At 43.0% G+C, this 17,918-nt stretch overlaps 1 protein-coding gene across 1 annotated transcript in view; it reads left to right on the forward strand.

The window, feature by feature from the left end:
- LOC138292684 (uncharacterized) overlaps window positions 1-17,918 on the forward strand; it is a 311,929-nt gene that overhangs the window by 128,944 nt on the left and 165,067 nt on the right. The window contains exon 3 of the mRNA XM_069231404.1: window positions 16,859-16,891. Coding sequence (XP_069087505.1) covers window positions 16,859-16,891 — 33 coding nt within the window. The remainder of the gene's footprint in view (window positions 1-16,858; window positions 16,892-17,918) is intronic.

Consider the following 17,918-nt stretch of genomic DNA (forward strand, 5'->3'; position numbering starts at 1 on the left):
ACAGTTTGGAAAAAACAGATATAGGAGGTTTCCAACATCAGCCCAAGTGGTAGGAATCACATCATACGTTTAGGATAGCAAAAGGTAATTTATCTTTTATGTATTTCATAAAAGTCAGGGTTATGGTAATCTTAGACTTACATTGAACTTCATATGTTAAAAGTATCACACCAACAGAAATTAATAAAGACCCTGGGAAATTGATAAGATTTTGACCTTCACAGATGGTAAGTCATTGAGATCAGTGACAGGGCTTTCTCCAGATATGTACAATAAGAAAATTGGACAATGAGAAAGCTGAACCTTCAAAACCATCTCCCTATTCCTTTCTTCAGTTTAAATGTTTTATTATGCACCAACATATGGCACTAAACGGAACACAAAACATCCTTATTTTTAAGAACCAACTTCAGGAGAGTCAGCTAGGAACCCCCCTTACAGCCAAAATTAAATATTTTGTTTACTGTATAATCCTTTTGCAACATTTAAAGACTTTAAAGCCATAAAATGCCTCTGCACAATAGGGAAGCACAGGGTAGGAAAGGGAAAGCAGAAAGACGATGAAGAAAAAAGACATCAAAAAGATCGACCCCTCACCAACTCCTCACCCCACTGCTCCCAAGAGATCTCTTTTCCTAGCCATAAATGGGAACCCCTAGGAATCCCTCTTGTTAGGCCTGACAACCTTAAGGCGCCCCCCCCTACATTTTGCCTACCTCCTCCACTTTTCTGACCTTATTTTTGCTGGTATTAGGAATCTGTGCACCTTACCTCTACTAACCAGTGCTAAAGTGCGTGTGCTCTCTCCCCTAAACATGCTAATATTGGCTTATCCCCAAAAGGCATATTTAATTTAGTTATAAGTCCCTAGTAAAGTGGTACTATGTGTACTCAGGGCATGTAAATTAAAATCTACTAGTGGGCCTGCAGCACAGATTGTGCCACCCACTTAAGTAGCCCCCTAACAATGTCTCAGGCCTGCCATTGCAGAGCCTATGTGTGCAGTTTTAAATTGCCATGTTGACCTGTCAAAATAACCCTTTTGCCAGGCCCAAACCTTCCCGTTTTATACATATGTCACCCCTAAGGTAGGCCCTGCACAACCAAGGGGGCAGAATGCAATGTATTTAAAAGGCAGGACTTTCAAGATTTGCATGTCCTGGTAGTGAAAAACGTCCCAAATGTGTTTTTCCCTGCTTCATGGTGTACCTCCCACAAAAGATAACATTGGGATTACCCTATCACATTATTACATTTTATAAGTGTAATTCCCGATCGTGAAGAGGTAGACTTTTCAAGGTTTGTGTCTCTGGAAACACAATTTTAAATCCAAGCCTATAGTGAAGTCAGATTTTAACTTGCAACTCTGAAAGGCCACTTTTAGAAAGTTGTCACTTTCTTACTTTTGCCATTTAGTGCTTGTTGCCTGTCTCTGATAACATGTCTGGAGTGGGTGACAGCTGGGCTTTGTGTATTCCTTCTAGACAGCCACACACTAGGAGCTAAGGTGTGACTTGATGGACAAGCCCGATAAGATGGGAGGGAGGAGCTGAACACAGCCTCACATACGCCTGAATAGGCTGTGTCCTGTCCCCACACAAATGGCTGTATATACTTCTGTAGTGAGTCTGAAGCCAGGGCAGGAAGGTCAGGGCCTCTGTGCACTTCAAAGTCCTTTCTTTGAAGTATCCTGATTTCAAAGGCAGCACTGGGTATAAGAACTGGACCTCAGACAGCACTACTTCAGTACACTTCTGGACCTGTGGATACTCTGCCAGGAAGAAGGACTGCCGTACTGATGAACAACTCCCAATCTCCTGGACTCCTGCTTTGCTGTGTTGACCTGCTACCTGCTGCCCTCTGTCTGGGTGAGACAGACTGGCCCTGCATCACTTGAAACAGAGTGACTCCAAGGGCTAGTTGGCTGGCCTCCTGAACTGACGTCTCAGGGACATAGAAGACTTCCAACCACCCTGTTTTTGCAACTGGACTCTGCCATCTGTGGGTCTACCCTGTCAAGTGGTGCCACCCCAGTCCAGGAACCTGGAAGTGGGCCTAAGGCGTTTGCTCACCGAAACTGTTGCATCCTCTGCTGAGTGACACATCCCGAGCAGAACCAATGCATCTCCTTGATTGAGCAATGCATCCTCGAGCAGAAGCAACCCATTGCTGCTGATGCATGGATTGAACCCATCTCAACAGACTCACATTGCCGCTGCATCCTGCATCTTGGGTATGACGCATCACCATTCAGAGCTGCTCCTGTGCAACGCTTTTCTTGGTGCAAGCTCCTCGCATCTCCTGTTGACGGCAGTCTTGACACTGATGTAAAACTCCGCATTGCAGCTTCATCACTCATCGTAACCGACGCATCATCTCGACTGTGCAAACCATCCTTGACACCTGCCTTTGCAATGCAAGCTGTTGACAGAATCCTTGGCGTCAACGCAACAGGACCTCACACCGCAGCTGTGCCGCATCTCGGAACCTAAATATCACTTCGGCTGTGCAATGCATCTTCATCACAGATCCTTGCAAAGCTCCACAACCAGCATTTTTAAGGTACTTTGGTTCAGCAGGCCAAACTGGGTCCCTGTAGCTGACCCGAGCTACATCACATTTGACTTTCTCGCAGTCCAGCTCAACCAGAAATCCCCAATAGCACTTCTTGCTTTTTGGAGCTATTTTTACCTAAAATGTTGAATTTAATATACAGTTCACCTTTTTGGATTTTTGTAGTTTCGGTCTTGTTTTATCTATTAAGTTCAAATCTATTTTTCTAACCTGGTATGGAATATTTTGCACGGTGTTTTCACTGTCTTACTGTTTGAAGTGTTGCACAAATACTTTACAAAAAGCCTGACTGCTCTGTGCCAAGCTACCAAAGGGTCAGCACAGGGTACTTTAGTGTTTGCTTGTGCCTTACCCTGACTAGGATTGTGGTTGCTGCTTGACCAGGACTTACACCCCAGTCAATCAACAACCCAATTTCTAACAACACTGCATTTAGTAAGCTGCTTTGAGAAGCCAATTAGCGAGCAAGCCCATGTGAAGTCATGTCTCGCCTAGCGTTCCATACCAGGGTGCCGGAGTGCTAAAAGTAGCAAAATACATGTGCCCACCTTTCTCCGGACAACGTTAACACTTTCATTTGTACAGCTGTATTCAAAACTTGGTCTTTCTTACCTAGATCCAACAATTATCACCTTCACAGTCTCTCTAGCATTGCTTGCATGAGCATGATTCCTCTGGAGCAGTCTGTACTCCAAATGTGACCACAACATGATCATTTGCATCCTGCAAATTCAGCAGCTCCCAAGCACTCATTTACCCAGCTGTCAACAGATTTCATTGACAGCTCTGACGAAAGACCCAACACTTTATTCTCCTCCTTCGGTTGTCCAACAATTCTGTCTTTACATCAAGTTTCAACACATCTTCAGTGGCACGTTGCTTCAGTGTGTCGCCTGTTTCACTTTCGCAGCAGCTGCAGCCATCAGCATCTTCAAGGCATGCACTGTGCTGTCAATTTCTTGGACTTTTGTTCCAGTCTGAGGAATGCCCTCTATCACACTTCAATTATGCTAGTCTTTTCCACCAAATTAGTAAGCAGATCCATAGTTAAGTGAAGACAGCCTGCATCCCTTTCTTCAACATCTCATTATGAGGGGCACTACTGGCACCTCACTCAAGGCCCTCTTGACACTCCTCCTTGCTGATATAGCATCAGCCTTTCAAAGCAGATACCTGGGGCCTCAAAACTCCATTCCCATATGATCATCTCTCCCAGATCTCTGGAAGTTCCATCCAGAAGACCACCAGTGGTGTGGGGGACAAAAGAAGGCCAAATGAGACAGCAATATGACAGTGCCCCGAAGTTATGGAAGCAGGGGTAACACCATGTAGGGAGGTTAGGTTTCTGCACTTGTTCATCTCTCCCACTTTTCACCCTTTTCCTCGGAAAAATGGTAATCCACTGATGTTGTGGCTACCAAATGAGATCCTTTGGTCACGTCACCTTCTCTTCCCTTTAGTCACACATGGTCTAGTGCCCCACAGGGCCGCCTTTAGTCTCTCACTCAGGAAGAGCAGGCCGCATGTAGGGTTACCACCACTTGCGTAGGCTCTCCTATGCCCATGTCTGGTGACAAATGAGGCTGAGAAGTAAGGGATGTGCTTCCGTCACACACCTGTCATGACTGGGGGAATTTTCAAACACCCTCACCGGCACAGTACCTATACTTCAACATACACTGACTTTAGAGGCTCAGTGGCGGCTGGGTGGTGTAAGGGCTTGCTCAGGAAATCCAGAAATCAGAACAGACATCTTCGGATCCGTTCTGTCCTCCTCTCCATCCCCCCAAAGTTCCCTTTTTAAGTTCTTTCTTTGAAACTACACAGAGAATCGTTGTTTACTTAAACACAGATGAGATTTGCAACAGGAGGCCAAGGACAAGTGTTCAGATGTGTATGCTTAATTGTTTTCTAGATTTAGGGATCCCCAGCATGTTGTGGTACGGCTACTGCATTGTAAGTAACATAAGACTGTTGGTCAATATCCTGATGGGGAAGAGAGGGAAAAATTTCTGGCTGATACCATATCAGTGTTCAGCTATGGAAGAGCCTGTGTGGTCGCCTGAGCTTATGTAAGAGTCAGGTCCTTCCTTAAAAGCCATTGTTGTTTTAGTGTCCATTGAGGGGACTGTTCTAAGGGTCTTTGGGCCTGATTCTAACTTTGGAGGACGGTGTTAAACCGTCCCAAAAGTGGCGGATATACCACCTACCGTATTACGAGTCCATTATATCCTATGGAACTCGTAATACGGTAGGTGGTATATCCGCCACTTTTGGGACGGTTTAACACCGTCCTCCAAAGTTAGAATCAGGCCCTTTGTGTTGAAAGGGACCTTTGGCAAGCTCTCTATTTGTGGGGCTAGGAGTGCTCAGTGGTTCATGTTTCAAGGCATTTTCTCCATAGTTCTGTTTCGATTATGAACTTGGAGCACCACAGCCTGGGCTCCAGCCCTTTTTTGTAATGCATGGCCTCTTTCTACAGTTAACCAAACCTGTGTCTCTTTTGTTCTTCATCGAGCCACAGACGTCTTCCATTACGTAGTGGATCGAACTGGATCGAATTGAATGGAGCTTGTTACTTCAGAAGCGCCTGATGGGACACTAAACCTTTAACAAAATGTGAGCGCTTACACAGGGTACCTACTGGTTGCCTTCTCACTGACTCCTGATGTATCGGTATTATAAGAGCCAACATTTAGGTTTACCAGTTTTGTTATACTTATTTGTATTTCCATTTGTATTTATGCTAAAACAAAGCGAATCTAAATTATTGTAAAACAAAATATTTTAATTGGAATAGTGGCTGGTGCTGCAGGTGAAGACAAATGGGCATGAACTGTGTGCGCTATATGAGCAGGAAGCACAGCACGTCAAGATTGAGGTGCACCGGCAGAGCTGTGAATGAGCCTGTGTACTGGCACAGTAGGTGGTTCTGTAAGGCAAGACTCGAGTCAGATCGCTCTCAGCACAGGAATAGGAAGGGCTGCTCCGGTCAGGATAGAGTTGTACCAAAGGAGGTGCAGTGCAGTGATGCACAGAACCCAGGAGAACTATTTCCCTGCAGCGGAATAAAATGCATATGCCTTAAGAAAACTGATCTCTGCCCCCATCTCGTCTGGATGGAATCCCTCAAGCCAGACAGTCCTGACAGCAGTTCCCATCACGCAGCCGAGTGGGGGATTCCCTGTGTCACTTACGGCCAAGGCAGTCCTTCGGCTTTGAACCTCACTTGAAGCTTAGCAAACAAATTCTGCCTATAAAAAAACTGTTGTTTTATTTACAATCAAACGAACGAGATCGACCTGCATTGTGCACACAAAAAGATGTTCTTGCTGCATCATGTTGGCTTTGTGCTTGGCATATACTTTAAAGGAGCGTCACTGGGTCCTGTGGGATCTGATCTCAGTTGAATGTGCCTCAAGAAAACGGAATAACCTAAAGGAGGAGGTTTAATTGATCAGAAGAAGGTTTAATTTTTCTGCGTGTTGTGCATTACTAATATTCAACAAAAAGGAAAATGTTACCTCATGTTGAATACCACATTCAAGTGATCATTGCTGTGGTACCGAGAAGTACCCCATGAATGACCATTCTTTCAATGTTTTCAGTTGCTTTGGCACTTAGTACTGTGGTGGCTTAAAGCAAGCCTTGGCACTGTACCCCTTTCAGGGGCTGGTCTCACCTCTTTTTGATGGACAAGCACCACAGCTAGGATTTGAAAATGGGCGTACTATTCTGTGATTGGCTGCTGATTAACTTAGCCCCTCCTAGCCCAGAAACCGAAGCGGGAATGGGTCTCAGTTCCGGATTTCTGTCCTTTAGATCAGTGGTTCCCAACCTGTGGTCCGGGGACCCCTGGGGGTCCGCGAAGCCTTCTCAGGGGGTCCGCGAGAGCCTAGAAAATTTTTTAAATATTAACAAATATTGACAAATTAGGTCTCCAGCTTCCAGTAATGACTCAGACGGGGGTCCCCGGATTCCAATGATGATTTAGGGGGGGTCCCTGGGTTCCATTATTGTTAAAGTGGGGGTCCACAGGAATCAAAAGGTTGGGAACCACTGCTTTCATGCAGCAAGCAAGGACTAATTACCTAATTGCTGTGCAAAGGCATTTTGGGTCTCCCTTGACAGCTCTGTGCTGTCTGCACCCTATACCATTAAAAGGTCTTAATAGATGGATTGGGGCTATGTGTGAATCTCGGACAAGAGTCCTAGGCATAACATTATGGGGAAATCCAGACAACCCACATAGGAAAATTCACACAGGACAAGGTACATATACAAACTGTAAACTTTTTTTTTCAAGTTTAAAGTCATTACAACAGGCAAAACTAGTCAGTCTTTTAATTTAAAATACTCAAAATGCAAACAAATGTGAATTAATATAGCCAATGAAAGCTGAGCCATATTTTAGTTAATAGCCTGACAAATATTAGTCAATGGGCAAGTTGTCATAAGGAGTGCTCAGCCTTAGCTCGGGATGATCGCCCCCTCCCCCCCACACGTGACTGGATTCCCCCTGCTCTTTTGAGGCCTACACAGAGTGAGGGTGACGGGACGTACATGGACATCATTACTTGCTGTGCAACCACACTTGTGCATACTTTTTCTTTGTTGAGGCATGACCGTGCTCTCAGTAGACCTTCAAATATCATGAAATTGGTCGTCTCCTTGTGAGGAGAGTGTAACTAGGGAACTTTATCAATTCCACTGTTTATGTTGCTGTTTGTATGTTATTTGGAGGCCTAATGTGAGATAACGATTTATGATGATGTTAGAATGAGGTTATGATTACTCATAATATGTGTCCATGTTTTGTTGAGTATTAAAATAATAATATAAATATAAAAGGGACTGCTCAGGTTTAAAGGCAAGTGGGAATTATGAAAATATTTCAAGTTCAGAGCTAAACAACCATCTGAAATGGAGTCTGTTTCTCAGAGTGAGGGAAAAAGCATTGGCACATATCCCACAACAATATTTTTTATAGTACTTCAGCAGTAGAGAATCAGGCCTTTAGAATGGTGTGAAATAGCACCATGGATTGTATTCCTGATGTTACATTATTAAAAGCTAATTATCATTCAGAAGTTTAATTACATAAAACACACTCATTCTAAAAACCCTCCTAAAATGAATATACAATTAGGACGTTTAACCTACATACAAGTGGAAATGGCATAGCATTACGAAACAATAGCTGTTGGAAATTTGAATAAAACACAATGCTGCTAGGAAAGATATCAGCCTTAAACATTAAAACATTATGGGCCAGATGTAAGAAAATACAATTTAGCATTTCTTAAATAGCGACCTCATAGAAATAGCTATTTGAGAAATGCAAAATGCAATGTATTAAGATACCGATTTCCTAATAGCGATTCCTACAAAGAAGAAAGCGCTATTAGTAAATCGCCATTAGGAAATTTTATTGCATTTGAGTAAATGGGCCGGTTTTGCATTTCCTAAATAGCGATTTCTTATTAGGACATCGCTATTTAGGAAATGCAAACGAGGAGGCAATGGCAAAAGCCCCCCCCCAGTGCACCCCAAAAATAGGGGTGCACCTGTAGAGCACACATATGCTTAAGGGTCTTTTTCTGAAACTGCACCTGTTTACCATCGACTTCAAGTCAATGGTAATTGTATCTCCTAAATGCCCAAGTCGCATTTAGGAAATGCATGGTACATCAGACTAGGAATCGTAAATAGGAAATCCCCGTTTGCGATTACCTATTCTGGGAATCGTGAATTGCGATTTCTATAGGGTAAAAATCGCAATTTGCGATTCCTTAAAGGGCTTTGTACATAAGAAAAGCCCAGTTTGCATTTCTTAACAGCCCGAAATAGCGATTCGGACCATTAAGAAATACAAATAGGCTTCGTACATCTGGCCCTATATGTGTATTCCTCTGACAGCAGCAGCAGTTACTAATCGTTACAGCGAAAATAAACCTCTCGACAGAACAAAACCATAAAACGTCTTGAGCTATGAATGATTTTACAAAATGCTGAAGGACATTTTTAACACAAGTTCCATGCACAGACAGAAATGAAAAAGCACATTTAAAGATGTGCACAGTACAACACACAAAAATGAACTTAGGTCCTTATTTGTTTGATGTCCTACAACCTCTCCAAACTCAGAATCACTCACACTGGTTTCTTTTTCAGAATTCGTTTGTTTCTGGGTTTTTCCCCTTTCTTTGACAAATTCTCTCTAAATCCTCTCAAATCTTCCCACACATTTATAGTCCTTATTATGGGCCTGATTTAGATCTTGGTGGTAACGGGCCCTGGTGTCGATTTTTTAATGGAAAACCTGTCCACTTTCTAGGTGGTCTGCCTGCCCGATTTAGATGCTGGAGGTCCCATAGCCGATAACCCGCCCGAGTCCCGCTGACTCAGCCAGAAATTCCCAACAGTGTTGACGGCGCTATAGAAGAAAGCAGCTGATGGTGGGACTCCAGCCACCCTTCCCGCCAAGTCAGCTATGGTAGTGCTACCTCCACACCTGAGTTGGCGGATTGGGGGGAAATGAGGTAAAACCTACCTTTTTTCCAAATTCCACTTTAGTTTTCAACTGGACATGACTGGACAAGGCCTTCCATTGCTGCTGACACTGGACCACGGAGAAATACTTTCCCCCTGCCCCCCCCAAGCCCCTCGTCGTCAGATTTGAAGGTAGGGAATCCGCATTGTCAGTTTATGTTGTGTAGTCACTGCACATGAGCTCAGGACCACTGCAGTTTTTAAAACTTACTGTGACTTGCATGTGTCGGACATTGATGGGGACACACTGGTACTAGGCACATATCACATACATACACAGATATCATTTTGGTTTCAGTATTCATTGCCAAGTTAATGCTGGCACCACAATGACATAACCTTCACACTTGTCAACTATGTCCATGTGTGCACATGACAAGGGGACTTATACCTGTGATGTTGTGCTTCCAGTTGTGTATGTGAATCAGTATGTGAATGTCTGTTTGTGTGAGCTGATTGGCTGGTTGAGGTGGAGGGAGCTGGAGTGGGTAATGTGGTTGTGTCAGACTATGTGCCACTTGCCTATGGGTCTGATGCTGTTGTGTATGTTTGGTGTGTGTTGTGTTGCTGTGTGTAACATTCAAGTGAGTTTCACTGTTGTGTGTTGGTCATTGTTGTGATGTGTGTAGTTGTGCTTATGTGTGTGTGTTTATGTAGATGAGTGTGTAGTTGTGTTGGTTGTTGTGGTTGTGTCATCTGCGGTTGTAGTGTCAATAGTGTGTGTATGTTGTGTCATGGAAGTATGGCAATGTGTGTTTTCGGCATGTACGTGTTGAGTTGTGGTGAAACGGCACTGGATAATATTTTGTATGTGGTGTGTTGTGTTGTGTGTAGTACAGGGGGACACATATGGCTAAGGTACAGTGAGTGTAAGTGACTCACCTCTCTTCCATAACCACTGCTATTGTATGATGTCCATTGGGTCCTGCAACGGCCTCCCTCCGTCAGCAATCCACTGCCAGTACTCCGCCTGCAGAACTGTATGTAGCATCTAAAGTTGGTGGTCGGGAACCCACCAGTTTGATGACTCAGAGGACCACTACATTGTGGTAGTCGGCGGCTCAGCCGCAATACATCTAAATACGGCAGTCAGAACACTGTCTGCTTGATGGTGTCCCCGGGCCCACCACCGCGGCAGATTGGCAGTAATACCGTCAAGATCTAAATCAGCCCCTAAATCTCTTATGTATTCTCATGCTCACAACACCCATGCTTAGCACTGTATCTTCTCCAATGTCCATTCTGTCATTTCTGTGTAATCTCTTTATATACATATTCACATTAACTGTATTCACTAATTCTTCAAGCATGTCATATGCATCATACACACGCCTTTCTACTTCTTTACTCAGATGCAAACATCTACCTCATTATAAGAAGGTATTCTTTCTACACCAATAGTACCAATGACTATTTCTCCAAATTCAACTTTAAGTCTATAAATGTTGATTGCTTTTGTTTACTGGTTCTCGTCTGCATTAGTTCTGAGGTACAGGGTCCTGGCAAAGCAGTCTTGTTTTATTGTTATACAGAGATAGTCATGAATTCAACAAATCATCTCAAAACTCATCCACCTCATCAGAATTGCTAGAAAGTGATCAATGTATTTCTTTTTACATTTTGGATTCATACTTGTCATCATGTATTTTCCTTTTTGCTGTTTCTTTAACAATCACAGGAAACACCAGCACACCCTCTATCATGTATTTTCTTCACACCTTCTATTGCACATGCCATCTCAACTCTAACCAATGACTCACTGCATTTCTATTCTGATCTTTCATCATTTTTTACACCGTATTTCATATCCCACATGATCCCATTCATTCAGTGCTTCAAACTAGTTAGGCTGGGCTTCACCTGATATATAACACACCCCAAGTTCTTAATCATCCTATGTCAAAAGTACAGTTCAAAGGAAATTGCAGTAAACTGTTTCCAATATTTACCCTACAAACAAATATGAAGTTTTGATTTAGTAACATTTAATGGACAGTGGAACCTTTAGCTGGAACCTTACATCCTACACAGACAGAAGCTGTAGATTTTTTCAAAGCGTAATCCATTTTCTTTCAAATGTTAGGCTGAGTATTCCTTTTGCCAAATCAAAGAATCAACCAATTACAATACAATTTCAAAACAAGACTCAAAACACAACCTTCAAAACAAAAATACAAGTACCTTGTCTGTTTACTAGAATATAGTACAGGAAACCAATCTCACCCCAAACTAGGGAAAACGCTAAAAACAACTTCAGTGACACTAAAATAGATTTCCAACAAGCGGTAATCTCTCTGTAAGCCAGTGCATCTGTTTCCCGTACACAATGAAATTAATGAAAAAACTCTGATTAGTTCAAACACCAATAGACCATTAAGAATTTATGGGAGGTTTAAGTCCTACATACTTTGACGTGGTGCCACACGTCTTCAGGAGACAACTTAAATACCTATCTCAAGCTCTTGGATTTCTTTGAATCCGCTAATCCAGAACCAACCTTAGATCACAATATTTTTCATCAAACACAAATTGAAAAACAATTTTAACAATTTGCAGAAAACATTACAATGCAGTACTGATTTTGAATGATTTTACGCAACATGTAAACACAAAACACAATTGACATTGACACATATCACAAAATAATTACTCCAAATCACGTCACAAGACAACATTATGTGAGTTGTTCATATCATCACAAGCTGCACAACAAACCACACACTGCACACAATACAAGCCATGTTTATGCATGTGTAATGCAGTCTCCAACAACTTTGACAGCCTGGGTACTTCCAAGCAGGACCCAAAACTAAGGGAATCTTGACTCTTAGAATGTTTTGGAATTCAAATTCAAGTTACAGAATTGCACTGAAATATTCACAGTTTTTTCCAGAATCCCCGAAATCATTTAGTTTGTTGAAACCATCCTCTGCTACCAAAAACTGCTGGTGCTTTTTACCATTGAATGAGTCACCTGGATGAATCGGGGCTATGTGTGAGTCTCAAAGGAAGAGAGTCCTAGGCATAACATTTTAAATCATTACAGAAGGCAAGAATAGTCAGTTAGTTTGTCAGTTTAAAATACTCAAAATGAATGCAAATGTGAATCAATATAGACAATGGAAGCTGACACCTGCTTAGTAATAGCCAGATAAATAATAGTCAAAGAGCAAACTGTAATAAAGACTGCTGAGATTTAGATTGAAGTATATAAAAATGTGATGGATGGAATGCTTGAATTAATCTCAGCCACTGGTAATTACTCGGAGCAGCATCCCAATCCATCATTACTTCGCACACTAGGCCACCTCAGTTTTTACCCAGCCATATGCAATTCAGTCTTGACCCTGCTCCAATGGGTACAATCCAGTCCGAACTGCCAAGCCAGGTCCTCCTGAACTGGAACACAGGCAACCTGGGACCGGTTTTGTCCACATAATAGGAGGGGATCATGAAAATATTCTAAGTTCAAAGTCACACAACGGTCTGACATGGAGTCTGTCTCCAAGACCAAGGGGAAAAGCATTGGCACACATGCCAAAAACAACAATTCTGATAGCATTTCAGCATCTGAAAGTGAAGCCCTAAGAATGGTGTGAAGTGGCACCATTGGGGTTTACTCCCACTTTTGCAATATTAAAAGCTAATCATCATTCAGAGGTTTCATTGCGTCAAACACTCTAAAAACTCTCCCAAAATTAATGAACAAGTAGGACTTTTAAGTTAATAAACACTATTCTGTTGGTAGAGTTATCTTTTGGTATTAGCAGGAGATAATAAATTATTGCAATAAGAATAAACACTGAAAAAACGTAAACCTTCTTGAGTAAGAATGATTCTACAAAATGCCAAGTACATTTTTTAACATGAGTTGCACAGACAGACATGTGCACAGTAGAACGCATCAAACTGGATTTGAGGCATTATTAACTTAAAACTTAATTATGAAAAATACAATGCATTTACTCTATTTGCGACTCATCTAGGTTCATTAAACACACAATTTTATTAATTCTGATTTTGCACTCACAATCCACCCAGAGGAGGAATTGTCTCTCACCTCATGCTATAGGACTTTTGTTCTGTCGCTTCCCCTTCTATTGAGTGAGTGCACTACAATGTGTAAGGTACTGTATTACAGCTAAAAATTTCACACAGTCAACACACATTAAATTATTAATCTCATAGATTCATTATATACATCGAGCAGCTATTTGTTGTTTTGTTTTCCATTGCAGCTGCCTTTTTCAGTTCTTTAGTCCAAGCTCAAAATGTAAGCCAGACCTGTTGGCTTTGCCAATGACTGTTTTTAATTTGACTTATGTTTTCCCTGTCCTGTCCTAAGACCTTATACATATACATAGGTTTTACATGACATCTAAAGGCCAGTGCACATGATAAAAGGTCCCCAGATTGTGATTTGTTGTTAGGGCCCAGGGGAGCCACTGATTTTAAATGGAGTTGGCAGCAGAATTATCAGTGGTGGCCGGCAGTTTTAGGAGGGAGGGGGTCGGGCGGGAAGCACATTTTCACACACATGCGCATGCACGCACGCACATCCATTAACAACACTCATCAACATTCTAACATACATGCACGCACTAAACATTCATTTAAAAAGATCACTCACACACACTTACCTTCAGCCTCGAAGGTCCCAAGCGGGTTGGGACTGCTGCCTTCCCTCACTGGCTGACCTTGGGTCAGCCAATGAGGGAAGGCAGCAGTCCCAGCCTCGTCACAGAGTGGGATGGGGTCAGTGAGACTGCTGACCCCATCCCGCCCCACTCTGTGACGAGGTGTCACTGATTGACACTCGCCCTGGGCGCTTCAGGGCTTAAACCTGAAGCGCCCAGGTCGAAGTCAATGGGTGGCGCTTTCCTCATCACCCGGGGGAGGGCCTCGAGGCACCTTTGCTGAGCGAAGGAGGTTACGCCCATAGGAGCTGTGACCTCTTCAGCCCAGCAAAGTTCAGCTCAGGCAGCCAGGAGTCTGCGCAAATCACGCATGTCTGCTCCTGGCTGCCTGACCTGAACATGAAGAGTGCCTGTCAGGCTGACCTTTGCTCAGCCTGACCGGCACCCTTCATGAGGGGCAAAAATTGGTGGGCGTGGCCCCTCCGCCCTAAAGGATGGGAATTATTGGTGCCAGTGAAGTCCAGGTGAGAAGGCAGTCAGACGCTAACACCCTCCTTCTCCAACTTTCACCTTTCTAAATATGACTCTGTCCATTCGGAAAGCGGGCTGGCACTACAGGGAAAAGGTGAATAATTTCGTCACTTGGGTTCTTTGAGAAAACACTGATCACCACAGATCTGGGTTCTACCTAAATCCTGCACTCCCTCATCTTTTTTCTTTTTCGAATAATGGCAGGTCTATTAAAAGAGGCTGGAACCCAGTCTTTTACACAAACACACACTCCCTCTGAGTTCCCAGTTCCAAATGAAATACAGAAGGCCATCACAACTTAGCTCAGAGATGGAAACTGTGGTAGATTGTCTCAAGCTATTGCAATGAATCGGGTCCTGCAGGTAAGCATGCCAGTAGCATGCGACAACATTGAAAAAAGAATTCAGACACATCTACTTAAAGAATGCACAAAAATAAACTGTGCATAAGTAACTCCCGACAAACATTTGATAAGCAGCGGAACACAGTACAAAGCACTTTCTTCCCCAGTAGGACTGGAACTAAAATATTAAATTCATCCAGTCCTGCATTAGATAGAAATTCAATTTAGATTCATTTATTAATTTAAAAGGGGTCACACTTTTGTATTGCAATTTTTATGTACTGTCATTATTTTGTTAATCTATGTTTTTTTCAGGCTTTGGGCCTCATTTCCAATTTTGAGGGAACAGAAAATGTTCCGATTTTTGAAGCACACTAAATACAGATTAGAATACTCAGATGAAGTTCCTCTGTGTTATCCCAATTGTGGAGAAACTTCAGCAAGTGGATCCTCCACTCTGCATCAGAACCTACGATTTGCAGTTCCCTCTAAGGGTTGATGTGCAAAACTGTTCTGCAGTCGCAAAGCCTACAATACGCAAAAATACAGTTTTGTGTCCATAAGAGAGTGTTCTGAAGGATACAAATAATACTCTGAGTCATAAAAGTATTTCCAACATGCACAGTAACTTTTGCGACCCCTTACAAATTGCAACTAGGAGTGGGTATACAGAGGTGCTCCTCCTATTTGCGGTTGGGAGTGGAATGTGTCATCCCTAGTTGCGATGACAAACCATTGATCAGTTCCCATTCCCTAAGTTAAGACTGTAACTGATTTGCAAAGATGAAGCTGTCCAGAGACCACCTCATGTTACCCCCGAATTCTTTCATTGCAAGTGAGCATTTTCTATCTTTTTTTTTTTTTTAAAGCAGCACATGTTAAGGGATACTTAAAAAAAATATTAACTTGCAGTGAATGCAAAAGCAGTCTGCAGTCCCCTACAGGCTATTCCTGTGTTAGCAGGCATTCTCAAGGAGTCGCAGAATGTTTAGTGAACTTTCAATCCACATTAAACAATCCGACTTATTAGTACCTCAGGGACAATACAAAACCAAACCCTGTTTGCAAAACCGGTCAGAGTGCAGTCTGCACCTGTTCGTTTGCGACCTGAGCTTCGTGCATCATATGAGGTCCTATGTGTTTTTAGCATGTGTTCACACTGAACTGTACTGGCTGTGGAAGTGGTGTGCAGAGGCTACGGGTGGGACGCATTCCTTTCCAATGTTACAGCACATTTTGATTATTCCATAAAAGACATGGCTGTGTTCAGTGAAGAGGCTGTGGGTCAGCACTGAGTGCTGCAAGTCAGTGTGGACTAAGTGGGTGTGTTTCCGGACTGGATTAAGTTGCACTGGCTGTGGTGTGGTGCCTGTGAGCATTACAGGGCACTGACTGATGGTGCTGCAAGTCAGGATTAGGATGCGGCAAGAGGGAGGCTGCAGGGTTGTATTAGGGTGTGTTGGTGAAGGTGCTGCAGCTGAGGGTTAAAGTGCACTGAGCTGGGTGCTGCAGGGGGCATTGGGGTGGATGGACTCAGGCTGCTACAGGCCAGGATTAGGTTGCTGTGCTGTCATGTATCCGCTGGGAACTATTAGGGTGATTGTTAGGAAGGGCAGCTTGGCAGTGGTAGGGTCCCCTCAGTGAAGGAATTGAGGGTCAGCATTGACAGTGCATTAACGAGGGGTACCACTAGTCATGATTAGGATGCATTGGTTGAGAGTGGTGCAAGTCAGCATTATGGTGCATTAAGTGGGGATAATGCAGTTCAGGATTAGGTTCCATTGGCTGTGGTGTGGCAGTGCAGTATTAGTGCACATTGAATTTGATGCAGACCATGAAACACATAGTGGGTGTACTGCAGACCAACATTAAGAAGCATTGACAGGGTAATCTAGTTCAGGGTTTGGGCGCATGGACAAGGGCTTCTGCAAGTCATTATCACGGTGCATTGAGTAGTAGTGATCTACGCCCGGATACTGGTCACTGACTGTTATGAAAGGACGAGGTTGGGGTTCAGTGGCACACTGCATCCAATGTTACGGGTCACTGACTGGGATGGTGGATGTCCTGGAAAGGCTGCAATGGCTGAAATGAAGGTGCACTGACAAGTGGGAGGGGCAAGAGGTCAAGAATGGGGCATATTCGCTGGGGTGCAGTAGGTCAGGGTTGGGGGTGAACTGTCTGTCTGTGTTGCTGATGACAACTTTTGATTCTCCCACAGAAACCAAGTATGCGTTGATTGAGAATGCAGCAGGTCAGTATTAATATGTATAAACTTTGGGGTGCAGCAGTTCCGGTTAATGGTGCATTGTGCTGGGGCTGCAGATTGTCAGGTTAAATTTCGGATTATATAAGCATTGTCATAATTTATAAAGAGATAATTGTCATACCAGGTGATATGCGCTGTACATTCCTGTAGATTTTCTGTTAGACCACTTTTCTTCTAAGATCAGTAAAAATGATGTATCACCTTGAGCCCATCTTAAACATAATATGAGAAATTACTCCTTCTGTCTATTCTGAGCATCATGTGGGGAGAGAAGCAGATTAAAGCCTTCCCTCATCAGAGGATTTGTGAGCAGTATGTTGAGAGCCTAGAAGAAGATCTTCAGAACATTCAATATGGTTCTTTACATTCTGGTTGCAAAACAGATACCTTAAAATCAGCAATGGTGACATTGTTATTAAAAACACTTAAAGCCCTCCCTCCCCTTGTTGAGCTAAAATCAATAAAATTCTCATTGTATAAAAAAAACTAAAGCTGACTAACACTATTCCAAATGTTTGGCAATTTTTCTGTTCATCTCCTATTGGCAAACTATTAGTAGCCAGGGTAAATGATCACCATCTGAATAGCTTGAATCAATTTTTTGCATAGGTACCTGTTATTATGGCTTTTGCCTGAGTAGAAGTCCTGAGTCAATAGGGATCTAGCTGCAGGCACAGCTCCCTGACCTGAGAGGCAGAGGGATGCAGGCAGCTTGGACACCTTTAGATGGTTGGCTGCATTCAACACAGTGGACCAAGCTTTTTTTCTTCCATGCTTCTAGCTACCTATGTGAGTGGGGGAACCCTGCAGGAAATTATTCTTTTTGTCTGATGTGATAGTTCGTTACAACTGTGTATTGCCCCATTTGGGGTTGCTGAGGATCTTGTTCTGCAATGCAATATGTAAAGGTTTGTTGATGACACCCAGATTCTACTCAGTCTCCAATCTGATCTGCCAGATTTGTCAGTGGTGATCCTTAGCAACCACATAGATGGAAGCTGGACAACTACCT

This window comes from Pleurodeles waltl, chromosome 4_2, assembly GCF_031143425.1.
Source record: "Pleurodeles waltl isolate 20211129_DDA chromosome 4_2, aPleWal1.hap1.20221129, whole genome shotgun sequence".
Classification (NCBI taxonomy): domain Eukaryota; kingdom Metazoa; phylum Chordata; class Amphibia; order Caudata; family Salamandridae; genus Pleurodeles; species Pleurodeles waltl.